Source organism: Nanorana parkeri, unplaced genomic scaffold (genome assembly GCF_000935625.1).
Source record: "Nanorana parkeri isolate BGI_ZX_2015 unplaced genomic scaffold, ASM93562v1 scaffold755, whole genome shotgun sequence".
In the NCBI taxonomy this organism is placed as follows: domain Eukaryota; kingdom Metazoa; phylum Chordata; class Amphibia; order Anura; family Dicroglossidae; genus Nanorana; species Nanorana parkeri.
This window is the reverse complement of record NW_017307023.1, coordinates 419,963-443,967: the sequence shown is the minus strand read 5'-3', so window position 1 is coordinate 443,967 and position 24,005 is coordinate 419,963. Positions and strand designations below refer to the sequence as shown.

The 24,005-nt window shown below is 43.2% G+C and overlaps 1 protein-coding gene across 1 annotated transcript in view; it reads right to left on the bottom strand.

The window, feature by feature from the left end:
* The window catches only part of MIPOL1 (mirror-image polydactyly 1), a 288,139-nt gene that overhangs the window by 118,868 nt on the left and 145,266 nt on the right, over positions 1-24,005 (bottom strand). Inside the window, exon 7 of the mRNA XM_018564483.1 lies at positions 12,962-13,060. Coding sequence (XP_018419985.1) covers positions 12,962-13,060 — 99 coding nt within the window. The remainder of the gene's footprint in view (positions 1-12,961; positions 13,061-24,005) is intronic.

The following is a 24,005-nucleotide window of genomic DNA, read 5'->3' as shown; positions in this document are numbered from 1 at the left end:
CTTACAATTTCTTTTTTTTCTACTTGGTCCACTTTGGCACAAATTATGTAATCATGCCCAAGCATTGCATCCTGGCAAGGCTACATCAGCAGAGCATTGCTGGGAAATCTCATCTGTAAATTAATGAGATCTCAGGGAAAGACATTTTCCTCCCCTGAGATGATGTCCATGGTCACATGTCCTAGCCACATGTGCCAGAGTTCCAGGAAGTAAAGAGAGATCTAGTAACCAGACCTTCGTTAAAATGGCCACTGTCCGAACACTGGGGAAGAAGAGAAAAATAAGGTATGCAAAAAATAAAAAGCTGGCAATTATCTGTATCATTATAAGTATTTGTTTTGTAGATTGTCTTTACTAAACATTTCTAAAGGTGCCTTTGTTATTCTTTTGAAGATATGGGTAAAGTTCCTCTTTAAAAGGACAGATTCACTATATAATAAAAACTCCCTAACCCTTCTTGTCCAACGGTGTGTGTGTGTGTGTGTGTGTGTGTGTGTGTGTGTGTGTGTGTGTTTACCCATACAAAAAAAAGTTTGCTAATAAAAGTCAAACAGCAACTAATTATTAATGTCATGCTGTTTGTGCTACATTCAGAATTTGAACCTAACCTTCACACCTAAGCAGTTTGTCGCTCGTAAATCAGTGCGACAAACAGCTCAACACTAGGAATCCAATTCATGTCTATGATACCAGTGCACATGTCAGCAGAAATACGCCTGTCGCAAAAATTACTGCATGAGCTACTTTGGGGCTGATTTCAGAGTGTTTTGTCCCATAGACTCAATAGAAAACGCCTGAAAAACACATGCTGTGATTATTTGCATGCATATTACGCGCATTTTGTTCATTGACATGAATGTGCCAAAATCGGCTCACAAAAACACGCGACTGAACATACACACGGAAAAATGCGCAACAAAACGCTCAAAAAAGACGCACGTAAAATGCGCTGAATAGCTTAGGTGTGAATCCAGCCTAAGGATGTAAAAAATGTTCAACCTCATTGACAAAACTTGAATTGAACAAACATCACAGCATTAAGTCCCCGTTCACACCACAGGCGTTTGTTATTTGTCAGCACTGAAAAGCTCAACATAAGATATCCCATTTATTTCTATAATGCCTGTTCACACCTCAGCGTAACGTCGCATGCATAAGCTTTTTTTGGGGGGGGGGGTCAGATCAGCATGATTTTTCCCCATAGACGCAATAGGAAAAAGGGGCAAATCGCGCTGTACTTTTTCCATCTACAGGCTTGTGTTGAGCTTTTCAGTGCTGACAAATACTTACGACAAACGCCTGTGGTGTGAACGGGGACTTAAACATTTGTCCAGGTACTCAGTTTGGACCACTCAGTCATCTTTGAATCTGTGTGCAGACCCTTCCTCCCCTGTGATTCTATCATGCTAACACTTCTAACCTCCTACCATGCTTAAACTCACAAACATGCTTTCTTTTGCTTTACGCTTCCTCGTCTCAATTTCCATGCAGGAAGTGGCACACTAACACTAACTTTCCTGTAAATTCCTCCTGTTCTGTCTCAACACTGCTCTTTCTCAAGCCAAACACTGGTACCTCTCACTAATAAATTCCCTAACCCGCACTGTCTCTGCCAGCTCTTCTCAGTGTTTGGCACCCTCCATAGCTTTCCCTCCTGCCACCCCATATTTTAGGAGAAATATTAATGTATAATAAAACTTTGTATGTGTCGGGAGCATTTTTTCTACTACTTGCTTTGGACACTAAGCCCTCATTTGCAAATGTACCGAAATATGAAATATTTAAAGTGGTGCCTGGTGGTTTCTCCTTAATAGATAGCCAATATTTTCACTGATGGCTAGTAGCATGACACCAATAAACAGAGAATTAAAGCCGCAACAACCTCTCATGGTAGTGAATTGAGTAAACTGTTCACAGAAAAGGTCTTAAATGCATTTATTACATTAAGAGGGGCAAACAGTAATATACAGAGCTAATTGCCAAAACTTTATTTTACTTTAACAGTCATTTTATGGCCAATGTATCCCAGTATGGAATGCTTATGACTAGTGGTGCCTTTCCTTTATGTGAAGCACTCACAGATGTCAGAAATAAGGTAAACCATTGGCAAATCAGCATTCTGCAGAGTTGCCTAAAGTTAAAATCCAGCTAGGGACCCCCTCCTAAAACAATTACTCCCACCCCTTTCTATCCAATCACTGCAGCAATAAAAAAAAAAAAACACTAATCTAAATGGCCCAAATAATTACCTAAATCTGCAGTCATGTAACCATTTTTCTTTTTTGGACAGTGGACGGGACCTTCTTAAAGTGTCCACATTGCTGACAGGTTATGTGGACACTTTTAACTAGCAGTATGACTACATTTTATAATGCTACCAACATAAGACCGATTTGGATGCAAATATATATGGTATTAAAAGTTAGCAAATCTGTGGTTCAATTTAATTTAATCACAAGTCAGTAGTTATGTGTAGGTATGCCTTCAAAAATAATATTCTCAATTTATTGATGGAGGGAAGAGGCAGGGAGGAGAAGGGAAATGTTTACTCATGGACACAAATTTACCCCAAAACTTTAAAATTATTTCAAGATGGTACAGATGCCCCATAACTGTTCATAGGATGAACCCTCAAATATCTAAAATGTGTTGGAGATGTGGTCAGAAGGAGGGGACAATGCTACATATTTGGTGGTCATGTCAGCAGATCAGAACGTACTGGAGATCTATATAGATAGCCATATTACGGGGCTAGATTTATCTGAGACTCCGGAGGTGACTCTCCTATCATTGCACCATGGGTCAGTAAAATAATGGAAAAAAGGACTAATGTGTCCTATACAGGCAGCAGCGAGGACAGTAATCCCCAGGCACTGGAGGACCTCAAATACCCCTCAGATAGGGGAGTGGTTGGATGAGTTAATGGAGTAATGCGCCTGGATGAGTTAATGGAGTTAATGGAGTAATGCACCTATCATAGAGACGGGAAGGCCCGTCTCTATGATAGGTATCAGATATTTGTGGGTAGATGGAGACCGTGGAGGTAGTATACTGCATCCTCAGTGATACTGAAATTTATCAGGGATTAGGAGTAATGATAGAAGTCTTGTATACCTATTCCCAGAAGAACAAATGAAAATAGAGTCTTATTAAAGCCAGCCAGTGTGAGTTTTTCTTTTGTTATTGTTGTTGTTTGTTTCTTAAGTTTTTAAGGGGGAGGGGGATGAGCGTTATAATGATGAGGATTTTGCCTGTATTTGTGCTTGTAGAGTTAATTGTCTAGAACTGTTTAACTATTTATAATATGAATTTTATTATGTGATGTAAGTTGATTTTGAAGAAAATAAACAATTATTCTTTAAAAAAATGTTTTTACCCCAACACTAGAATGTGTCTCTTTCTATCAATTCTAGTGGGCTATTTAGACAGGATAATATTATAAGATGGTCTCTTCCTCACAGGGCTCAGCATTGCCCATCTTGCCTCAGGAATGAAGAGACCTTGTGACAGTATTCGTTAGGAAGGGCAGCAAATGTCTGGTCAACTCTGTCATCTTATAAGTGATTACTGTGTTGGCAAAATTCAAGATAATAATATATACATAAAGTGGAATAACCTCCTTCCCTTTCCCATTAGGTGCTTATCTACTTCCTCTGATGGCAGCAGCCTCATTGTCTACATCCAGGTCTGTAAAAATCTAGACACTTGAATGGGTTGTACCCCTGCAGCAAAAGCTGTGGGGCTTTAAATGATGTATGCAGGCTACCCATCTCTAGATTTTAACTTTTTCAGAATTGCGCAAAATTGAAAAGCAATCCACTGGCTCAACACAGTTGGACCCAACCTATATCAAGTAAAATAAATAATTCTTGAGGGGCGCATGCGCGCGGCTGACCAAGATGGACGCTCACTGATCAGCTCCACGCCAGAACGGGAGAGGTGACGACCTATTTTGTCTATCACAGCCCTCGATCGGGACAATAACAGGTACCTTCAGATCCGGGCTCCCCCCGCCGACTGATTGATACCACCATGTCCTGTACTTGGAGTCGGGGTGGTAAGCTGAGCCAGTCAACGCTCCACGAGGCTTTGGGCCGAGCGGCCCACAAGATGGCGCTGTTGCCGTCACAGAGGAACGAAGATTCCCATTCCTCTAGTGAACCTCCCGATCCCCTGGAGGACAGCTCGCAGACCAGCCAAGCGGACCTGGAGGTCACTCCTTCCCTGCTGGCCCAATTTGAAACCACCCTTCATAAGGCTTTGGATAAGGTATCCAAACAGATTACTTCACAGCTTATAAAGGAGATTAGGGATGTGGGCAGACGTAATACCATGCTTGAATCCCGCTGCAATGACATCACTACCATAGTGGAAGGGCATGAGGATGACCTGGAACGGCTGCGTAATCTCAATTTATCGCTCCTAGCACAACTGGAAGACTCTGAGAACCGTGGCCGCAGATTGAACCTGCGTATAAGAGGAGTCCCGGAGTCGGTTTTGGACCTGCAATCAACGATCACTGCGTTGTTCCAGGAATTGGCCCCTGAAATCCCCATAGAGAGGTTGGAGTTCGACAGGATCCACAGGGCACTCTCACGACGCACACCAGAGGGCCCTCCCCGTTATATTATTGTTCGCCTCCACTTTTACCGCACTAAGGAACGACTACTCCAAGCAGCCAGAGAGGCCGGGATTTTACAATTCCAGGGGTTTCGGTATCAGATCTTCTCTGACCTTTCGCCAGCTACGATAGCTCGACGGCGAGAGTTCCGACCTCTGCTCCAGGTGCTCCAAGCCAAGAAGATCAGGTACCGTTGGGGCTTCCCCTTTAAACTGCAATTCTTCTATGATGGCAGAACCTATACCTGCAACACTGTGGGTGAAATGCGGGAATGCATGGACTCCTTGCACTTACATGGAACGTACAGATGCGGCCGCAGAAGACTGCCCCCCCCACACCTACACAACGCTCTGGGAGGGATAGGCCCACCCGCCCCCCGGGCCAACTTACCTGCACCACCTCAGACCTCTAGGATGGCGCCTGACTTTCCAAGGCCCGCTGATTCCTTTGGATGACTGCCACATCTGGATTTTTCATCTTTCACCAGTTGTTGAGCTTTGTTTCTCCATTTACAGATGTTGATGCGGCCCACGTCATCTTGTACTGGTGTGGGTCTCCACCTGTTTGACTGCCTATTGCCCACACCGCTCCATCGCTACCCCACGGACTGGGACTATTACGGATACTTCTATGGTAGATCCTGGTCTCTCCTGAATTTCTTGTCCCTGCGATCCTTTGCTGTTTTGTTGTTTAACTATTGGACTCTTTTGGCGATGGCTTGCCCTAAAGGTCTTATAGCCTCCGTGTGGGTACCCTAATGCCTCACCAAGCCGTGGGCACAAAGTTCATCCCATAATAGTTGCCTTGTTTATGTTTTATAAGTTTTTTGTTTTTTTACTTTACCTAATTTTGTTTGCAAATACTGACACCACCATAGCTGTCGTTTTATAATGGCCTCCGGGTCTGTCAGTCACTTATATTAGGGCTATGTGTTTATTGCATTTAGCAGGTCTGTCTCCCGTTCTGGTACCCTCCATGCACCCTACCCTTCACTACCTTGGACAGGGCGTTTGCCCGGATCCTTGTTTAGTGAACGATACCCTTCTTTGTTGGTTCAGAGACTGTTTCCGGCCCTTTGAGTGTCCTCATACCCTGGTTCTTGTCTCCAGTCCTGCTCTTCTTCCCTCTCTACACACAATACTATATACCCGTCTCTCTCCCTTCTGTGTCCTATCTTCCCCTTCTCCTTTCACCCCTGACCTAGGTCCTCTATACACATGGCCCTTAAGATAGCTTCTCTCAATTTTAAGGGGCTCAATCAACCTAACAAAAGGGTAAAAGCTTTTAGATATTTCAAACAAATTAACGCTGATATCTACCCGAAATTGTTTTCACACATTGAATCCTTACTGTCCTCTTGGGAAAAACATTCCATATCGTGGCTCGGAAGGATCACAGCCGTTAAAATGACCCTGCTTCCCAAATTTCCTTCCGATCTCGATCCCCACTTATCAACTCAGGCTACTCCAACGCCGCATCTTAAGGTTTATTTGGAAGGGTTCCTTCCCTAGAGTCTCACATTCAGTCCTTTACCGTGTCAAACAGGAGGGGGGTTTGGGACTTCCCTTTTTTCAGAAGTACTATCAGGCGGCTCAACTGACTCCTCTGGTGCTCTGGCTTGGGAAATCAGAAATGCCCCTTTGGGTCTCTCTGGAGGCTTACTCATGCTCCCCGATATCTCTCCTCAACCTCCCTTGGTTACCCCCCCCAAACAGAGGGAATCTTCCTAATCCGATTCTCAAACACACTCTGGAAGTTTGGGATGGCCTCGACTTTCATTGGGATGGATGTCCTCTCACACTCCCCTGATGTCTATTCATGGCAACCCACTTTTTCAACCAGGCTTCTCAAACCCGGCTGCGTTTAAATTATGGCTCTCCAGCTCCCTGAACCTAGTTAGGGACTTCTGTTCAGACACGGGTGTGGTGCCTTTCCCAATACTTCAATCTACACACAATTTGAATGCTAAACAAACTTTCCAATATTTGCAGATTAAACATTTTTTGCTGACTCAATTGGGACCAGTACGCCCCATTCCCCCACTTTCCCCTTTCGAGAGACTACTACACCATGGGATGCATGGCTCAGGGACTATATATACCCTTTACAACCTCCTATTGGACAAACTGCACGCCTCCCCTCCTCCTTACATCTCCAGGTGGGAACGGGACCTAGGGTGTACCATTGCCCCTGACATCTGGACGCAAATTTGGACAACGACCTCCCATAGTTCAATGAATGTTCAAGCTCTGGAGGCTAATTACAAACTGCTCCTTAGGTGGCACTTGGTTCCGCTCCGGATCTCCAAAGCTATCCCATCTCAATCCCCAAACTGTTTCAGGGGTTGCCGGGTGGAGGGTTCAGTCATTCACATTTGGTGGTCTTGTCCTAAGGTGAGGAGATCCTGGCATAGAGTCTACCAACTTCTATACACAGTTACTGGCCAGACGTTCTGCAAGGCCCCTTTGGAAGCTCTGCTGCTCAAGAAACCAATGGGGTGCACGATACGTCAGCACCGACTAATCACCTTCATCCTCACAGAGGCCAAACGGGTCATTGCGAGAAATTGGAAGACCCGGACCTCCCCTTTGCTGAAGTCAAGCACAGAGTTACGTGGGTGATGTTTTTTGAAAAGCTTACTGCTATTCAAAAGGACACTCTGGTTCCGTTCAGGAAGCTGTGGGAACCGTGGATTGAGTCGTACTTGCCTCCCTCCTTCAATGTTGATTCTTTGACAATCTGAGATCCCGAATCTGCAGTTGATGGACAGCTATCTTGACTCCTCCACTCAAAGGTAATCTTTTCCTCCCTCTTCCCCCTTTCCACCCCCCCTACTTCACCCTTTACTAGCTCCATCCTTCCCCTTCCCCATGTTGTTTCTTCCCCCTCAGAACCAGATAACTCAGGCCCCCCTCTCTCTGTAACCTTGACTGGAAGTCTGAGCTGATATGATGTATCAATGCACCATAAGACTCTAGGAATTGTTTAGCACCCAGACTACTTTGATGCTTACAACCTTACCTTATTATGTATGTTCCGTTTATGATTCATTATACTTGACAAGTGACATGTGTTTTAATGTACTTGTAATCTGTTTACATGAAAAGTAAAGAAATAAAAATCTTATGAACGAAAAATAAATAATTCTTAAAGTATATCAACAGTTTTAATTGGAGTAGGGAGGGGTTAAAACATGTTAGCTTTTTATTGCGGTCTGTATCTCTGCTAGGAAAATCCACCCCTGTAATTGTCATTATAACCATTTTCACAAGGATAGAAAGTGATAGGACATTCAAAATTGTACAGTTGTCACTAGAACAGAAGATGAGGGAAAATCTTTCACTGGGAATAACAGCTCTTAGAACAATTGCCAAAGTGGGTACGTAAGACAGGAAATTGAAGAAAATCTCCCCAATGGCACAGGAAGCAAAAAAAAAGCCTCAATGTTTTTTTTACCTATTCCCAGCTCTATCCAAAACTAAATTAAATTAATAAATACATACATACAGTACAATTTGGCTTTACATACACTTTAATGCTAGATGGGAAAACCCTGTGGTTAAGACGGATAAACAATTTTTTTTGTACTGGAAACTTTACATTTTATACTGAATGCTATTAATTTTAAAAGATAAAATATAATATTCTGTCTATTTAATTAAAGTTAACTGAAGACAAATGTATTGTTGATGCCAGAAGTTATTCTGAATTATAATTGAATTAGGTATCTCACCTATTTCTTCGTTTATTATTAATGTAACTTTGCTATGATTATCACTATTTTGCTCATGAAAATTCTACTATCACGATTACAATACACGTAAAGATTTCAGGAATCTTTTTATCGTCTTTTGTAATAACTGCTTATACAGCTGTCTTTTGCATGCTTTGCATTAATCTGAGTGTTCTATAACTCATTAATGAGGAGGAAGTCACTGTGTTTATAAGGTAGATGATGGGGTAGATGAAGATTAGCTTTGAAAACACCGAAGCTGGAAACTGCTTGATATGGGAAGCATGGCAGAGACCTTGTAACAAGTCTAGGGCATTCTCCTTCCATCCGACCTTTTCCTCTTGGAAGAAGTAGCTTGGATTTGACAGATCTATTGATTGATATTTCAAGGATTCAGAATATTTGCACATTGTTGCATACAAATAACTTGTTTTAAATATTTCTTTAAAGCAACCCTCTCCTTTGCCAACATTTACAGAAATTGCTGCCAATTATGAACTATTCAGCTTATAAACAACTCATCAGTGTGTAATAAGTGAGCAAAAACTTTGCTCCAGAGACCTAATTACTCTCCTGTTAAAAGCTGCCATCTTGCCTTTTGTCCAGCATAGAGAAGGTGAAGACTGTCAATTACAGCCCATGAGTCAAAGGCACTTCTGTGTTTCCTGTGTCTGTCATGTTTCACTGCTCTCTGAACATAATAATGGCCAGAGGAAGTGGTTAGAGATGGAGATGAGGTTTTTGCTGCTGACTTTTGATAAAAAGTCAAAATCTGCATATCAGTAACAGCGCTGTTTGGTCTTGATAAGTTGTATGTTTTGAAGGAAGAAAAAATTAGTTTGAAGTAGCTCATTGGATGGATTTTGAAGGTACCACACACTTTATGTGCCTGGAGAATGGAAATGTTCACTATACACAGTAAGTTGTTGATTGTTATTGCATTGGTGGCATTGTATGGTAATTTTGTACTCAGCCATCTAACAAGCTACAAAAGTTGACATTCTCAAGCACTGAACCAGTAGCGTAACAACCAGGGGTGCAAAGACGGGGAGGGGGGGCGCCGCACCGCCGACCCCACGGTTGTTACGCTACTGGCTGAATGCCCTTCGTGGTAGAGCAGGAGGAGACGGGAACCGGGACAGAGCGGCAGGGGGCGGAGACAGGAGATGGGGCGGACACACTAGCTGAATGCCCTTCTTGGTAGAGCAGGAGGAGACGGGGACGGAGCGGCAGGGGGCTGAGATGGGGCGGACGCCCGGCGGAGATCACAGAGGCGGAGTGAAGATGGAAGAGACTGGACGATGGAGGAGACTTCAGAAGCAATGTTGATTGGGTGCCGAGGCAGCAGGGGAGGCCTTTTTTCCAGTGCCAGGCAGTAGGACGACTGTGCTGGCAGGGCCCAACATAGATTCTGCATAGCCCCCCTGAGATCCAGCAGACTGTCTGTGGGGGTCTCTGCCGGATCCGTGGGGGGCTTTGCAGGATCCCTAGGGGACTCTGCAGCCTGCAAAGCCCCCCACAGATCCTTCACAGCCCCCCTGAGATCTGGCAGACTGCAGAGTCTCAGGGGGTCTCTGCAGGATCTGTGGGGGGCTTTGCAGCATCTGTGGGGGGCTTTACAGGAGCCATAGGAGTCTCTTCAGCCTGCAAAGCCCCCCCACAGATCCTGCATAACCCCCCCACAGATCCTGCATAACCCCCCTGAGATCCGGCAGACTGCAGGGCCTCTGCAGGATCCGTAGGGGGTTCGCAGGATCCGTGGGGGGCTTTGCAGGATCCGTGGGGGTCTCTGCAGCCTGCAAAGCCCACCACAGATCCTGCACAGCCCCCCTGAGATCCGGCAAACTGCAGGGCCTCAGGGGGTCTCTGCAGGATCCATGGGGGGCTTTGCAGGATCCATAGGGGTCTCTGCAGCCTGCAAAGCCCACCACAGATCCTGCACAGCCCCCCTGAGATCCGGCAGACTGCAGGGCCTCTGCAGGATTCGTGGGGGGTTTGCAGGATCCGTGGGGGGCTTTGCAGGATCCGTAGGGGTCTCTGCAGCCTGCAAAGCCCACCACAGATCCTGCACAGCCCCCCTGAGATCCGGCAGACTGCAGGGCCTCAGGGGTTTCTGCAGGATCCGTGGGGGGGCTTTGCAGGTTCCATAGGGGTCTCTGCAGCCTGCAAAGCCCACCACAGATCCTGCACAGCCCCCCTGAGATCCGGCAGACTGCAGGGCCTCAGGGGGTCTCTGCAGGATCCTTGGGGGGCTTTGCAGGATCCGTAGGGGTCTCTGCAGCCTGCAATGTCCACCACAGATCCTGCACAGCCCCCCTGAGATCCGGCAGACTGCAGGGTCTGTGGGGGTGGGTGTCTCTGCAGGACCCTGGAGACGGGGGGGGGCAACATTTTGTTCTGCCCCGGGTGCCTGTAACTCTGGTTATGCCACTACACTGAACTATGTAGATTCAGCAATCCTACTTAAAGAGGAATAGCAGTTAAAACTTTTGTCGTTTTGTAGATAGAGTGGGGAAAGGTAAGAATTTCTGTCAGGTTTTTATTGCTTGCTTTCACACTCTAGTTCTATCCCCATGACAGCAGTCACTACGACTAAAAGTCAGGGGAAATCCCACCAATGATGCTTGTTACCAGAAGAGGAGTTGAAGAGAAATCTGCCACTGGGGACACAAGTCCCAGTGTTGGCTGTAAATATCCCCTAATTTTGAGGATTTTGTGGGTGGAACACAGGAGGTCTTCCCACTGTAGGATATCTGCAGAAAACTACAGGTAGGCATATAAAAGACCAGTCATCTGCCAAGAAAGCAGTAGTGACCAGTCTTTATTACAGGAAACTACTGCACAGAAGCAAAATTCAGCAATTGTTTCATTCTTAATTATTGTACAGAGCTGAAAGAAATTAAAAGGACACCAGGAATCAAGTAGGATATACATGTCTGTTCTATGTAGAGAATATTTGTTTAGCCTGGATTTCAGCTTTAAAGATAATGACAAAATGCTTCTAACATGTAACATTTTGATGCAATGGCACAAAAAGAACACCACAAATGCCTGCATGAGAGAGATTTGTTATCAGTACGCCTCATAATAGTATAATACACATGCTAGATTTAAGCTAACATGTGTTGGAAAAAATTTCACCAAAGCTTATTGAACTGTTGATTGACTGCACCAACTACAGTTTGCATTTTGTTATTTATTCGTTTGAAGGAAAACACAACTCCACAACACAGTAATGGAGTGCAGGGAGGATGAATATTAGGGATATCCCGATACCATTTTTTCAAGAGCAAGTACAAGAACAAGTACTTTCCCTCAGGTACTTGCCAATACCAATTACCAATACTTGTTCTTAAAGGGGAATGTGAAATGTTTTCTAAAACAATCCAAACTAAATGATTTTAGGGCAGTTTCTTTATAATTATAAAGAACGGTAACTCATTCCATCATTATTTAGCAATGGAGACTGACAACCAGCAATAGTGGGCTACACATCTCATCAATCAATGATTACACAGCAATTGAGATTGGCAACCGGCTATAGAGAACTATAGATCCTATCAATCCATGATTATACAGCAATTATACAGGGGTGTGCCAATCGCACCAGGGCTGCCTTTGAGTCTTACCAGGGCTGTATGCAAATCTCCCCTGGGCTGCGTTTGGGCCTCACCGGGGATGCGTGCGGGTCTCACCAGGGCTCAGTGGGCTGGTGCCGGGCTCTCCATGGCTCTGCATACGGCTGATGGGCTCTCTAGGGCTGAACGGGTGGATGCAAGCAGATCTCCCCGCGGCTGCATTTGGGTCTCACATGGGATGCATGCAGATCCCACCAGGGCCACGTTCGGGTCTCACCGGGCTTGTGCCAGGCTCCAGGGCTGTGCTAGTAAGTGTGGGGCTGTTTTGTCCTGTGAGTACAAGTTATCCTGAAAATGCCCTGTTTTAGGACATCCCTAGTAAATATAGATTTTTATAAATGTATAAATACATTAATAAAAATGATAAATTTATATATTTCACAGATTTACTAGATGATGATCTTCTATATTTTTAGACTTATCTGAACTTTTCCTTGCCATGCCTCTAGAATATTTATTTAATACTGTGTACTCTTAACACATTTTAATGGAAACAAACCTAACAAAATTTTTCTCTGCGTCCTTGTGACAGTCTCATGCACTGATTTCCTCAGGGTGCGTACATATATACACATGCAGACAAGCTGTGCTAGTAATACTGATATTACATTGTGAACACATCTATTTTATTTCTGGCCTATATCAAATGTATAGTACAACTTTAGGCAGTGAGATTGCATGAAAAATAGGTCTGTGGTACAATCCTGCATGAATAAGCACGATACTTATTCAGGTGCTGGGAGTTCAACAACATTGCACAGATCCATTAGACCAAGGACTTGTGCTATGGAGATGAAAGGGAACTCTACTTGATGGTGGCCAAACTTAGCCCAAGAGTATGATGTGCAGAGTGTCAATGACATAACAGCAACTCACAAGTCTCTCAGTTGACACGCAGTAGAAAATAATTAGACATGGGAGAGAAAAAAAAGAAGAGTTTGACTGGGCAGCTGTATAAGAGGTATTCACCTTGGAAGCTGGATCAAAAGTCCTCTGCGTTGTTACAATATCCGTACAGATCTGTTTGTTTTCTTTCACCCGATGAAGCTCCTTTTCCAGATGTTTGCACTGGGGAGGAGGGATAATAGAATATCATGAAATGAAACATTTCAGCCGCTTCTAAATTCATCTTTCAAGAAGAAATGTTCTTCTGGCTTATTGGCAATGAGTGAAAAGGTGCTTTTAACCAGGCTGGCGAAAGGAATTTACAACATTATGTGTTATGAAGCCTGATAGGAAAAATAGACAGGAGCTCAGTATGGACAGAAAAATTTATATGGAAATTATTTAAACATGCCACCTGAAAGTTTAAGCGTGTGTGTGTGTGTGTGTGTGTGTGTGTGTGGGGTATCTGGAATCACAAAATTATAGGAGTATTGTACTTGCTATTGATTATTGATTAAAGCAGGATCCAAGCATTAAAGTAAGTAGAAAGATATTTGTATTTCTTTACTTTAGGTATTCAGAACTTACATTTACCTTAAATGAGGAACAGACCCCTTATTTTTTGGATTTAGAATTAAATTGAGACCTGTAAATAAAAAAAAAAGGGAGGCTAAGGGGAAGGAAAGGGAGGTTAAGCGGAAAAAGAGAAGGAAAGGGAGAGGAGGAAGGATAGAGGTGGGTGTGGGGAAAGGGAGTCATTCAAAATAATGAGTGACATCCCACTTGAAACTCAACCGCCTGGTTATACATGTATCCAACAGTACACCTCCCTTCTACCAAGTTTTAAAAGCTTATCACTTATGCCTAGATCCACCCTTTAAATTATCTGAACTATTAGAAGTTGTATATTAGAACCATGTTCATTACAAAAATGTCTTGCAATATTTGTGTCTTTATGACTTCTAATGCTAGATAAGTGATCCCACATCCTGTCAAAGTTACATAGTTACATAGTATTTGAGGTTGAATAAAGACATTAGTCCATCAAGTCCAACCTATTAAAGTCTTCTTGTGGTTCTCTCCACATATTGTTTCTGCAGGAAATCACATAGATGACAAACCTTGCCTAGCAATTAACTAGTTGCTTAATGTTAAATGACTTTTGGTTAGACTAGTTTGTTTTTTCCTCTTCTCCCTCCCCCTTCCCTCTTATCCATTCTCCCTCACCCCTCTTTCCCCTTTCATATAATCCCCCTTTTCCCTTCCCCCTTCTACCTCTATTTTCCCCACACCTCTATTCCGTCTTTTAAGCATGTACACAGCTGGTAGTTCGTATACAATTTGAGTCTTGTTTTGATCTTTGGTTTGTATTTTATCAGATTTATGTTGTTTTTAGTAAGGTTTTTAACATAGGACAATAAAGATTTGTTAGTTTTATTTTAAGTATGGCTGATGTATACTAATATATACCACAAGTTGATAGGGGATTACTTTGTATCATGAAAAGTCAGTGATAGTCTTGTACATATAATTAAAAAAATAATGTATTTATTTACTTATTTCTTTATGTATATAATAGCATTGTTGAATTTACAGGACGTTGTAGGACATTGAATTCTATGAGGTGTGATATAAGGCTGGTCCCCTTTAATTGTGTTACCAGGTAATAAGTAACGTGTGGGTATAAAGCACAGCCCACCCTCATCTCTATGACTATGCCCGTGATTGGGTGAAATGCATCAGAGAGGATGGACCTTGGGTGGGACACCAGTGAAGTGGTACAAGTTTCAACAAACTATCCCAGCGGAATCCGGTGTACAACCAGCTTTCTTCTGTTTGTATGGGCTCATATTGGAGAGAGGATGTGCTCCCAGTGGCAAGCACCATGCTCATTCCTTTCCTAAGCCGTGGAGGAGTGGTGCTTCTTTTGTATGTAGATATGTCCTGTTTAGGGAAAAATCTATGCTGTACTTCGCACTGGTTCACAGAAGGGTTTTTCAGTTCCTTTTAGCCCATCTCACCATAACTTGGTGGGTATAGCTGCAATATTCAGTAAATATATACACACAATAGATATGCTTATATGTACAGAGTATTTACAAGCATACATATGTATAGAGACAGTGTCTAGCGGCAAACTCCAAAACTATCCAGAACAGTCCAGCATTTGGCCAAGATGAGATGTTTTGGAAGGCTGCTTCAGGTACAGCATGTTCCTGTACCTAATACCTACAATTTTCTCCCTCCCTCTTTAACGCAAACTGGTAGTGAGTTTGTCGATAGCAAAAGTGAAAAGATGAGAGCACCAAACCATAGATATCAGTGCAGGTATGGTTTTTTTTTGTCATAATAAAAGGATCTATAAATAGTTGACAGCCAACGTGTATAGGGGTTATGCACAGAATGTAATTCTTTGTAAGCATTAGTGAGAAGCTTGCTCCTTAAAGCATATGCAAGCCCTAACAATGAACTTCTTGTATTAGGGCAACAAAAAAATCTGCTGATCTTGTCAGAAATTTTGAGTTGTCCTCTGTCCTCAGCACAGTTGATGCGTTTTCTGAAAGAGTTAAAATAGTATTAATCGCTTAACATTTTTCAGACTGACAAATTCCGATAAAGCAAATGAACATTCCCCAATAAAGTATTTATGCATATCTGTGCCCAAGCATTTACAGTTTATATTTGTCAGTGCTGCTGTCTCCTGCTCTCTAAAGAACTTCCCCGAAATTTTAGTCAGGGAGCACGCACACCGAGTAAACGGAAACCCCAAGTACATTACAACAGTCTCCTGCAGCTGTCTGTCTAGAGGAGGGGTGAGCAGGGGAGTGTTTTAATGTTGGGTTTGTGTGTGTTGTGCGCGGGCGCACACACACACACAAAATGTAGTTATATTTGGCTCTAGTTATGGCAAGCAACACGTACACAAAGATGGCTCCAAAGGGCCCTGCAAGGGAAAAGAAGGGCCAGAAATCTGAGGACCTGCTGAATCTGAAGGAAACCAGAGAAACCAACAGGAAGTTGGAAGCAGAAGTAGTTGAAATTGCTTGAAAACGATTTAATATTACTTTAATGTCAGTTAATGTCTATGATTGAAGACGAAGCCAGTGGGACACCACTCAGTCCATAACAGAAAATTAGGAGCTGAGTGCATTTCTTTTAGATAAGTGAGTATTTCTCTTTACTTTAAAAGGTGTAAATACAGGGTGAATGTGCATGCATAGCAGAGATTTTAAGTTTTCTGCCAGACAGGCTTCTAACTAAAGCTTATGAAAAATTAAAATCCAGGATTAACCACCAGTCCAGATTCCTTCTGTTCAATAAACCCAAAGCCTGATGAATGGGGATATGTGCATAACCCTGAAATGTGTTGGCTGTCAATTCTTGCTAGACCCACTTATTGAGACAAATACAAATGTATAAGCTAGTTGGATAACACTTGTACACTGGAATTTCTCGATTGGAGGTTGAAAGGAGCACATTTTATGGATTTAAACAAACAAACAAACAAAGAAGATTTATTGCTATTATTGTCACAATTCAATACAAGAGTTACACACAAAAAAAAACTATGCTTTATATCTTGATATACTATCAGCTAGATTAGAGGATAGGTTGAACCATTTTCAAAAATCGCTTCCCTATTTAGTTATACTACTTTCCATGTTAAATAAATTATCAAGTATATTCCTATTTAAAAGTTATAGGCAAATCCACTGAACATTCGCTGACATTTGTGGAGAACATTTATGATATTTATATCCCACTGAAGCCGACAAATGTTTAACTTGGCGAATGTCAGGTATGAGTTCACTAACAGAAGCTATGGGTCTGTAGCAAATATATGATTTTCACCAGACATATATCCATAGTAAATAATGCTTTCGCCTTGATCAGAATAGCAAAATCTGAATGTGTACAGAAGTTACTAACAGCACAAGCATGATCTGGTGGAGATGTGTTTAAATGTGATGATTGATAGACCTTATTAAAAAGTTGCTGTGAAAACCCATGTAATAAGTAATTTACAGTATGTTTGGGATCATGCCCATTCCATCGCTCTCCCCAACGGCAGATGACCAGACACACTTTCAACCTCTACAACCTTCAGAGAGCTTCAAAGGTGCACCATGCAGCAGGTTAGTCCATTTCTCTTCATGTGCTCAGAATAAAGGTTCCTTTCCAAAAGTATCCCATGCAACAACCAGCAGAATACTGCCTTTTATGTTAAGTCACTCCATGCTGCTGATTACTCCAGTCCAGTTTTAAGCACTCTCCCACAGTATTCCCTGGGAATCTCTTTCTCACTCCATAAACAAGCATCCATTACACTGTTCTAAAAGGGACTGGTTTGCAGATACCTCCTCAGACTCAGTCCTGGACCTCACGGTAGGCACTTCCTGGGGGGGCAATATAGATTCCTACGGACATAGGAGAGTGTTTGCCTGAGGAATTTCCTTCCCGACACTCTCTGGTCAGGTTTTCTAGGTGAGTATTTGTTGGCTTTTGTTTTGCCAATTACTGTTGTTTTTCCCAAAATAGGCCAGCAGTGGATGTTTCAACAAAGAGCTCTCTTTCCCCTTTCCTAAGGAACATGCTTGCAACATGGGGTCTGGTATGTGGCTCAGGATTTAATACTGTGTGAGGGGCGATCAAGGGGTATAGGGTATGTCTGGTCCGATGGTAGCTCAGTGTAGAGTAGTGAGGTCAGTAGTACTAACAAAATAGGTCCAGCAAGCCCATAGCGAGCGAAATTTATCTAGCGTGTCTAGTAGCTCCTCCATTTCATAGACATGGCCCACTTGGGTCAACTATTCCCGAATTGTTGGGGTGTCCTCCTTTCGCCAATGGCGTGTGATTATCGTGCGTGCCGCGTTAATGAGGTGTCGGTGTAGAGATTTGAAGGCGCCCATAGGTTTGTCCGGTTCCCAGTGAAGGAGGGAGCGCTCCGGTGTGTATGGGAGTGTGGCCCCTGTGATTTTGTGGATCATGTCATGCACCTTCCGCCAGAAGGTTTGTATTAGAGGGCAGGACCAGAAAATATGTGTGGGGGTACCCGTGTCTGCATGGCATCTCCAGCACAATGGAGAGACATTTGGATGCATGCGATGTAGTAAGTGGGGAGTTCTGTACCAAAACACAAGAATTTTGTAGTTTGTTTCTGCATTCTGCTATTAAACGCGCTTTTGTGGACTGCTAGGCAGATGTCAGACCAGGCGTCGTCGGAGATTGTGGTTTGGAGAGAACGTTCCCATTTTGTACGGAGGAGAGGTGGATGCGTCAGAGGGTCTTGTCTGAGCAGTTCGTACAGCCAGGAGATAAGGTGTCTCGTGGGGCCTTTGTCTAGGCAGAGTCTCTCGAATGGGGTAAGGGCTCTAGATACGGAGTTTTTGCGTAGAGGGCTCGTTAGGAAGTGTCGGATTTGTAAGTAGACCCACCAGGGTAATGATCCCCGGACGGTGAGGTCTGTTAGGTCGGTTTTGGTCTTGAATCTGTGGGATGTGAAGAAGAGATGTGCTCGCAGTGGGGGTTCGTGAGTCCACAACGTGGTGAAGTCTCTCGTGACACCTGGAGGGAAGTCTCGGTTGTGTAACAGGGGTTCCAGGGGACTATGTAAGGAGGTGAGGGTGCCAAGGCGTCTGATGGCGGAAAAGACTTCCAAGGGTCGCGCCAATAAATGGGTGGGTCCGTAATGATGTTGGCCATAGAGCAGTTCGCAGCCATATCATCGACGAGAGTGGGACGTCAGATGAGGTGTTTTCTAGGGAGGCCCATAGTTTGGTATCTGTGTGCAGGTGCCAGTGAAGAACTCTGGTAAGGTATATTGTTTTGGAGGGAATTGTAGGCAGTTAACATGTGAGGTAGTAGTATAGTCAAGAAGGACTTGTAGTATTGTGATGGAAGGCCGTCCGGGCCTGGGCTCTTGCCTGGTTTTGATTGTTTGAGAGAGGTCTGGAGTTCTTCTTCGGTGAGGGGTTTGTCTAAGGAGGCCAGTAGTGTCACGTCTATGGAGGGCATGTTGGCTCTCCGTAGGTATTGGCGGATTTGAGTTAGGCGGTCGTTGGTATTGGGGTCTGTTTGGTACGTTTGGGTTAGGTTGTAGAGTGTAGCATAATATTCCTGAAAGCGGGATGCTATCTCCGGCGGGGAGTGTGTGAGTTTTGAGGGGGAGCTTTTAATGCTATGGATGTGGGAGCTAAATTTTTTCGTGCGTACCGCTCTGGCTAGGAGCTTGCCACACTTGTCTCCATCCGAGTAGTAGTAACCTGTGCGCAGGGTGAAGCTCCGTCTGATCTTGGTTGTCAGGAGGCTCAAGAGCTCCTGTCTGGCATCGGTCAATGTGAGTAAGTCGTGTTGGGCCAGGGATTGTTTGTGGGTCGTTTCCAGATCTCTGATTTTGGCTTTGAGGGTCTGTATTTGTGCCAGGCGTGTTTTCTTCAGCTTCGCCGCAAGGGAGATGATTCTCCCTCTGATGTAGCATTTGTGTGCTTCCCACGTGATCATGGGAGGCGTGTCGCCTGTAGCATTAAAGGCGAAGTATTCCCGCAATTCCTCTGTGATTGTGTCAATATTTTGCACTTCCTTGAGTAAGGAGGTGTTTAGCCTCCAGGTGGATTGTCGTAAGGATGGGGGGAAGAACGAAAACGTGGCCCGAAATAGGTGCGTGGTCGGAGGACACTATGTTTCCTATAGTTGAGGATTGGAGTCTGGGGAGGTCTGCTTGGGACACGAAAATGTAATCTATGCGGGAGTATTTAGCATGAATGTGAGAGTAATACGTGTAGTCCCTCCCTGTGGGATTGAGCGTCCTCCAGGTGTCACAGAGATGTAGTGCGTTGAGACGTTTTTTCAGGAACTTGAGGGTTCGGTACGGTAGTGAGGATCTGCTGTTCGATGTGTCTATTAGTGGGTCTAGGGGTGCGTTGAGATCCCCTCCAACAATCAGCATGCCTTCCGCGAAGTCAGTAAGTTGGGAAATTAATTTGTTGAGGAAAGACGCATGGCGCGTATTGGGTGAGTAAACGGAAGCTATTGTCAAGAGGGTTTGACCCAGAAGGCCTTTCAGTATGATGAATCGGCCTTCTGGATCCGTCAATTCGTCTTGGATTTGGAAGGAAGTATTTTTGTGGATAAGGATGGACACCCCTTGGGATTTGTTGGATGGTGAGGAGGAGTGATGGGCGGAGTGATAGTAGTTGTTAGTAAGCTTGGGGATTTTGTCGTGTTTGAAGTGTGTCTCCTGGAGCAGTGCTATGGAGGCAGATTGCTTGTGTAAATCTCCAAGGATGAAGGAGCGTTTCTCAGGTGCATTAAGGCCTTTCGTATTGAGGGAGACTACCTTCAGGTTGGACAAGTCCCCCATAGTTGTGAATTCGGGTGTAGTGGCGCTTTCTTTTCATTAAAATCTATAGTCAACCCTGCACACCATACTCAATGATATCCCAGGTGAAAGTTTGTCTCAAGCTTGACTGAGGTCCCAGGACTCCCTGCCTACATGGATCTCCTTCAACACTTAGACATCCAATTTGCAGGGTTAATATCTTTATCCTAAAAAAATAAATTATGAAACATTTTTTAAACATGAGATCTTTAGAATTTGATGGCACCACCATTCAGATATTTTCAGACCTCTGGTGGCTCACTCTTTTAACACAGGCATCTTTTGCAAACCCTTCTAGCAACCCTAACTCAGCTACATTGGGCTACCAAGAGTTCTTAGCTTCTTTGACCCTTAAATATTACTCCTGTTCTCTTAATGTGCAAAACTCCTGAGTGGCCAACCCACCTTGTCACTTGTTACATTTTTGACAACTGTCACCTTACTGAAATGCTATTTCTCAAGCCACAAATAGTACTGTGGCCTTTGTAATTACCTGGATTTCTAGCAGAATCAACAGCTATTTTTCTGTACTTCGAACGTTTTATAAGAGACAACATATAAAGAATTGTGCATGTATTAGAGAGATGTACTGAAGCTTTTTTTTTTTACACTTTCAGTGGTTTCCCTACATTATATTATTCTACACAGTTATTGTTTCTGTTAGAAATCCTATATAGCAAGACTACTCCATAATGTGGTTTACTAACTTTGCTAGGTTTTCCCTCACATAACCTAAATTCCTCTTGTAAACCAGCCACCTTCCTGGCAACCTCTATGACTATGCTGTCCTACACCAAGACGTTAGGTATTTAGTAATAAGGCACATATTATTAATATATACTAAGCTTCTTCCTCCTCTAACCCATCTACGGGGGAGACCAGCCAGACATAAAAAATGTAAATACTTTGAGTATGCTAGTCTGCTAAATCATTTATCCTTTTTAAATCCAAACTAATACCTAGCATCTCAGTGTCCTTCCCAGAGCTGGGAAGCAGAAGGTGCAGGGTCTGGAAGAGGACCAGAGGACGGCTGGATTCAGCTGCCAGAGTCTGCTGAATGCTGAGACCATGGGAGGCGGAGAAGAGGGGGTGCTGCGGCTGGACAGAAAGCTGTAGGAAGTGTTCTGCCCCTCCTCTCTGTTGCTGACTGCTGAGACAAGGTGGTGGCACAGATGAATGGGGTGCCACAGCTCCGGGAGTGGTGCTGAGCCATATGAAATGGCCTGGTGGGCTGGATTCAGCCAGCGGGCCTTGTGTTTGACACATGTGCTCTAGAGTGCCCAGATATAATCCAATCAGCCTCTTTATCAGTTATGAAAAATTTTAATAAAATACTGCTCATCGATCTAGAAGGATCAGCTTGACTTCATACCAGTAATACACTGGATATTGTTTACAATGTGAAAAGGACCAATATCAAATCCCTATGGTATATCTGTGCCAAAAAAGCTTTTGACAGAATAAGCTGACCCTTCATGATCTCTGCTTTCCATCACACTTACAAGCTATTTTGCCCCTGTATACCTCTATGACAGAAACAATTACATTTCCACATGGAACTTTCCAACCATTTCCAATTTTTATTTGGAACACAGCAAGGTTGCTGTCCCTCTGTGTCCCCATTAGAGAGATTTCCTCTTTTTTTCTGTGCTACAAAACGCTATAGCTTGAACAGAAAATTAAGAGAACTTTCTTCAAGGTAGACACAAAAAGCAGTACAAAACTGGAAAACAATTTAAGCCTTCCCCACTGTATTAGAAACAATATTTTCCTACTGGTATCTGTGTCTTCTCCTTATTTCATATCCTAGTGGCCACTGTCACTAGTCAGAAATTGCAGAGCAATATTCTTAACAGGGACATTGAGAATGATTAAACGAACACCAACAAATGCTGGTTGACTTAATTATCCACTCTTGAGATCTCCCTACTCTATCCTGCTCCTGCTTTATTTTCCATAAGCTTATTGAATGGTACAGAGACCTCAGATGTAGAGACCTCGGCTTCACCCATGAGATATGGCAAAAACCTGTGATGTGATGTTGAGTAGTTAACTGGCTAGCATTTATGCTAAACTAAAATATATATTTTGGGTAGACTGATGCCTTGAGGAAATGAGCAATAGAAAAAAAAACTCTTAAACAAATTACATGAGCATAACAAGATAAAATATCTCTGTACAAACACACATATATACACACACCATGCCGAAACATAAGGGATATTTTCTAGTTTTGCTAACAATCACTTTCATTGATTCCCTCCCTGGATGTGCCCCACTTGTTAATTATTTAGGATTTACACAGTTACCAGATATGTATTCATTGGACTCCTTACAATTCTGACTTAATCCCAACTAGCATTGAGTAGACTATGTTTGTACTTAACAGACTGTAAGTTCTAGCTCTATAATGGAGACCATAAATTAAAACCGACTCCGAGACCCTGGGAAATATACATCTAGAACCTTAGCTGATTTAAAATGAATCCAAGGCGTATCACTTTTCTTATTTCTTGAATTACCATATTTATACATTTGGAAATCTGAGACTCCATTTGTATAATTCACAAATAACATTTGGGGTGGCCAGATTTTTAAGAGGTCTGGCCTTTCATGAGTATAGCTAAATCCAAAAGAGTTGGGCTTTAAATGCTAGGACAAGTTCAGGTTTAAATAAAAAGTCTCTAGCACCTGCTCCCTACGCCGCCACTTTAAAATAACCCCCTGCACCAAGGAGCCCAGTTAACACTCTCCAATTATTATTATTATACAGGATTTATATAGCGCTAACAGTTTGCGCAGCGCTTTACAATATAAGGAAGACATTACAGTTACAATACAAGATGGTAAGGAGGGCCCTGCCCCTGAGGGCTTACAATCTGAAAGAGGAGGGGGAAATGATACATAAGGAGGGAGCTGTGTGGGGATGAATTATTTGAGAATGTGAAGGGGATCTCCCACAGTCCTTACATTATCCTTTCAGAACCTTTCTACAAACTGCTTGTGCCTGCACAGTCACTATTGGACTTAAATATTTCTCAATGGAGGATGTAAACACTGTGGGAGGCATCCATCATCAGAGAGGTAGCGAATTTAAGCTCATAGTACGCTATGCAGGGACAAAAATGGGAGCTGTGCACTTTTCATCTAAATTTGAACTTAAAAGTTGAGACAATTTTTTGTAATTTTGGATAGCATGGTGGAGTGTTAAAATTTTTCTGAGGTTAATTTTTTGGGCTTTGACTCTTGGGGGGATTTTTCGTAATTTCCAGGAACATACAACAATATAAAACATTTTTATAGGTTCGAAGTCTTTCCCACTCTACTAAAATTGTTATGTCCCCATGGGAGAGATTTCCCTTCATTTCTATTCCCTGCTCTACCCAAAACAAAAGAAAACATTTTGGATTAGGTTGGGCTTTAGTTATAGATGCAAGTAAAGGTAGCCGACATATAAATAAACTTAAAAGAAACCTTCAATGGGCTGACAATAGTGAATTAGTGAATTAGTGAATCTGCCCAGGTTCAGTTCATGGGGGATTTATCGAATCCTGCTAGAAAACCGAACTGAGCTGTGAATCCCGCTGAAGTCTGTGAAGTCTGTGGAGCGGCAAATATTGATACTAAATTCTGGCCATCTTCAAAGCTAATAGGCAAGTTATTGTTAAAGAAGAACTCAACTTAAAAGCAGCGGTGTATTTAACTTTGCTGCTGCCCTAGTCAAGGCAACAACGCCGACCACCCCTCCCC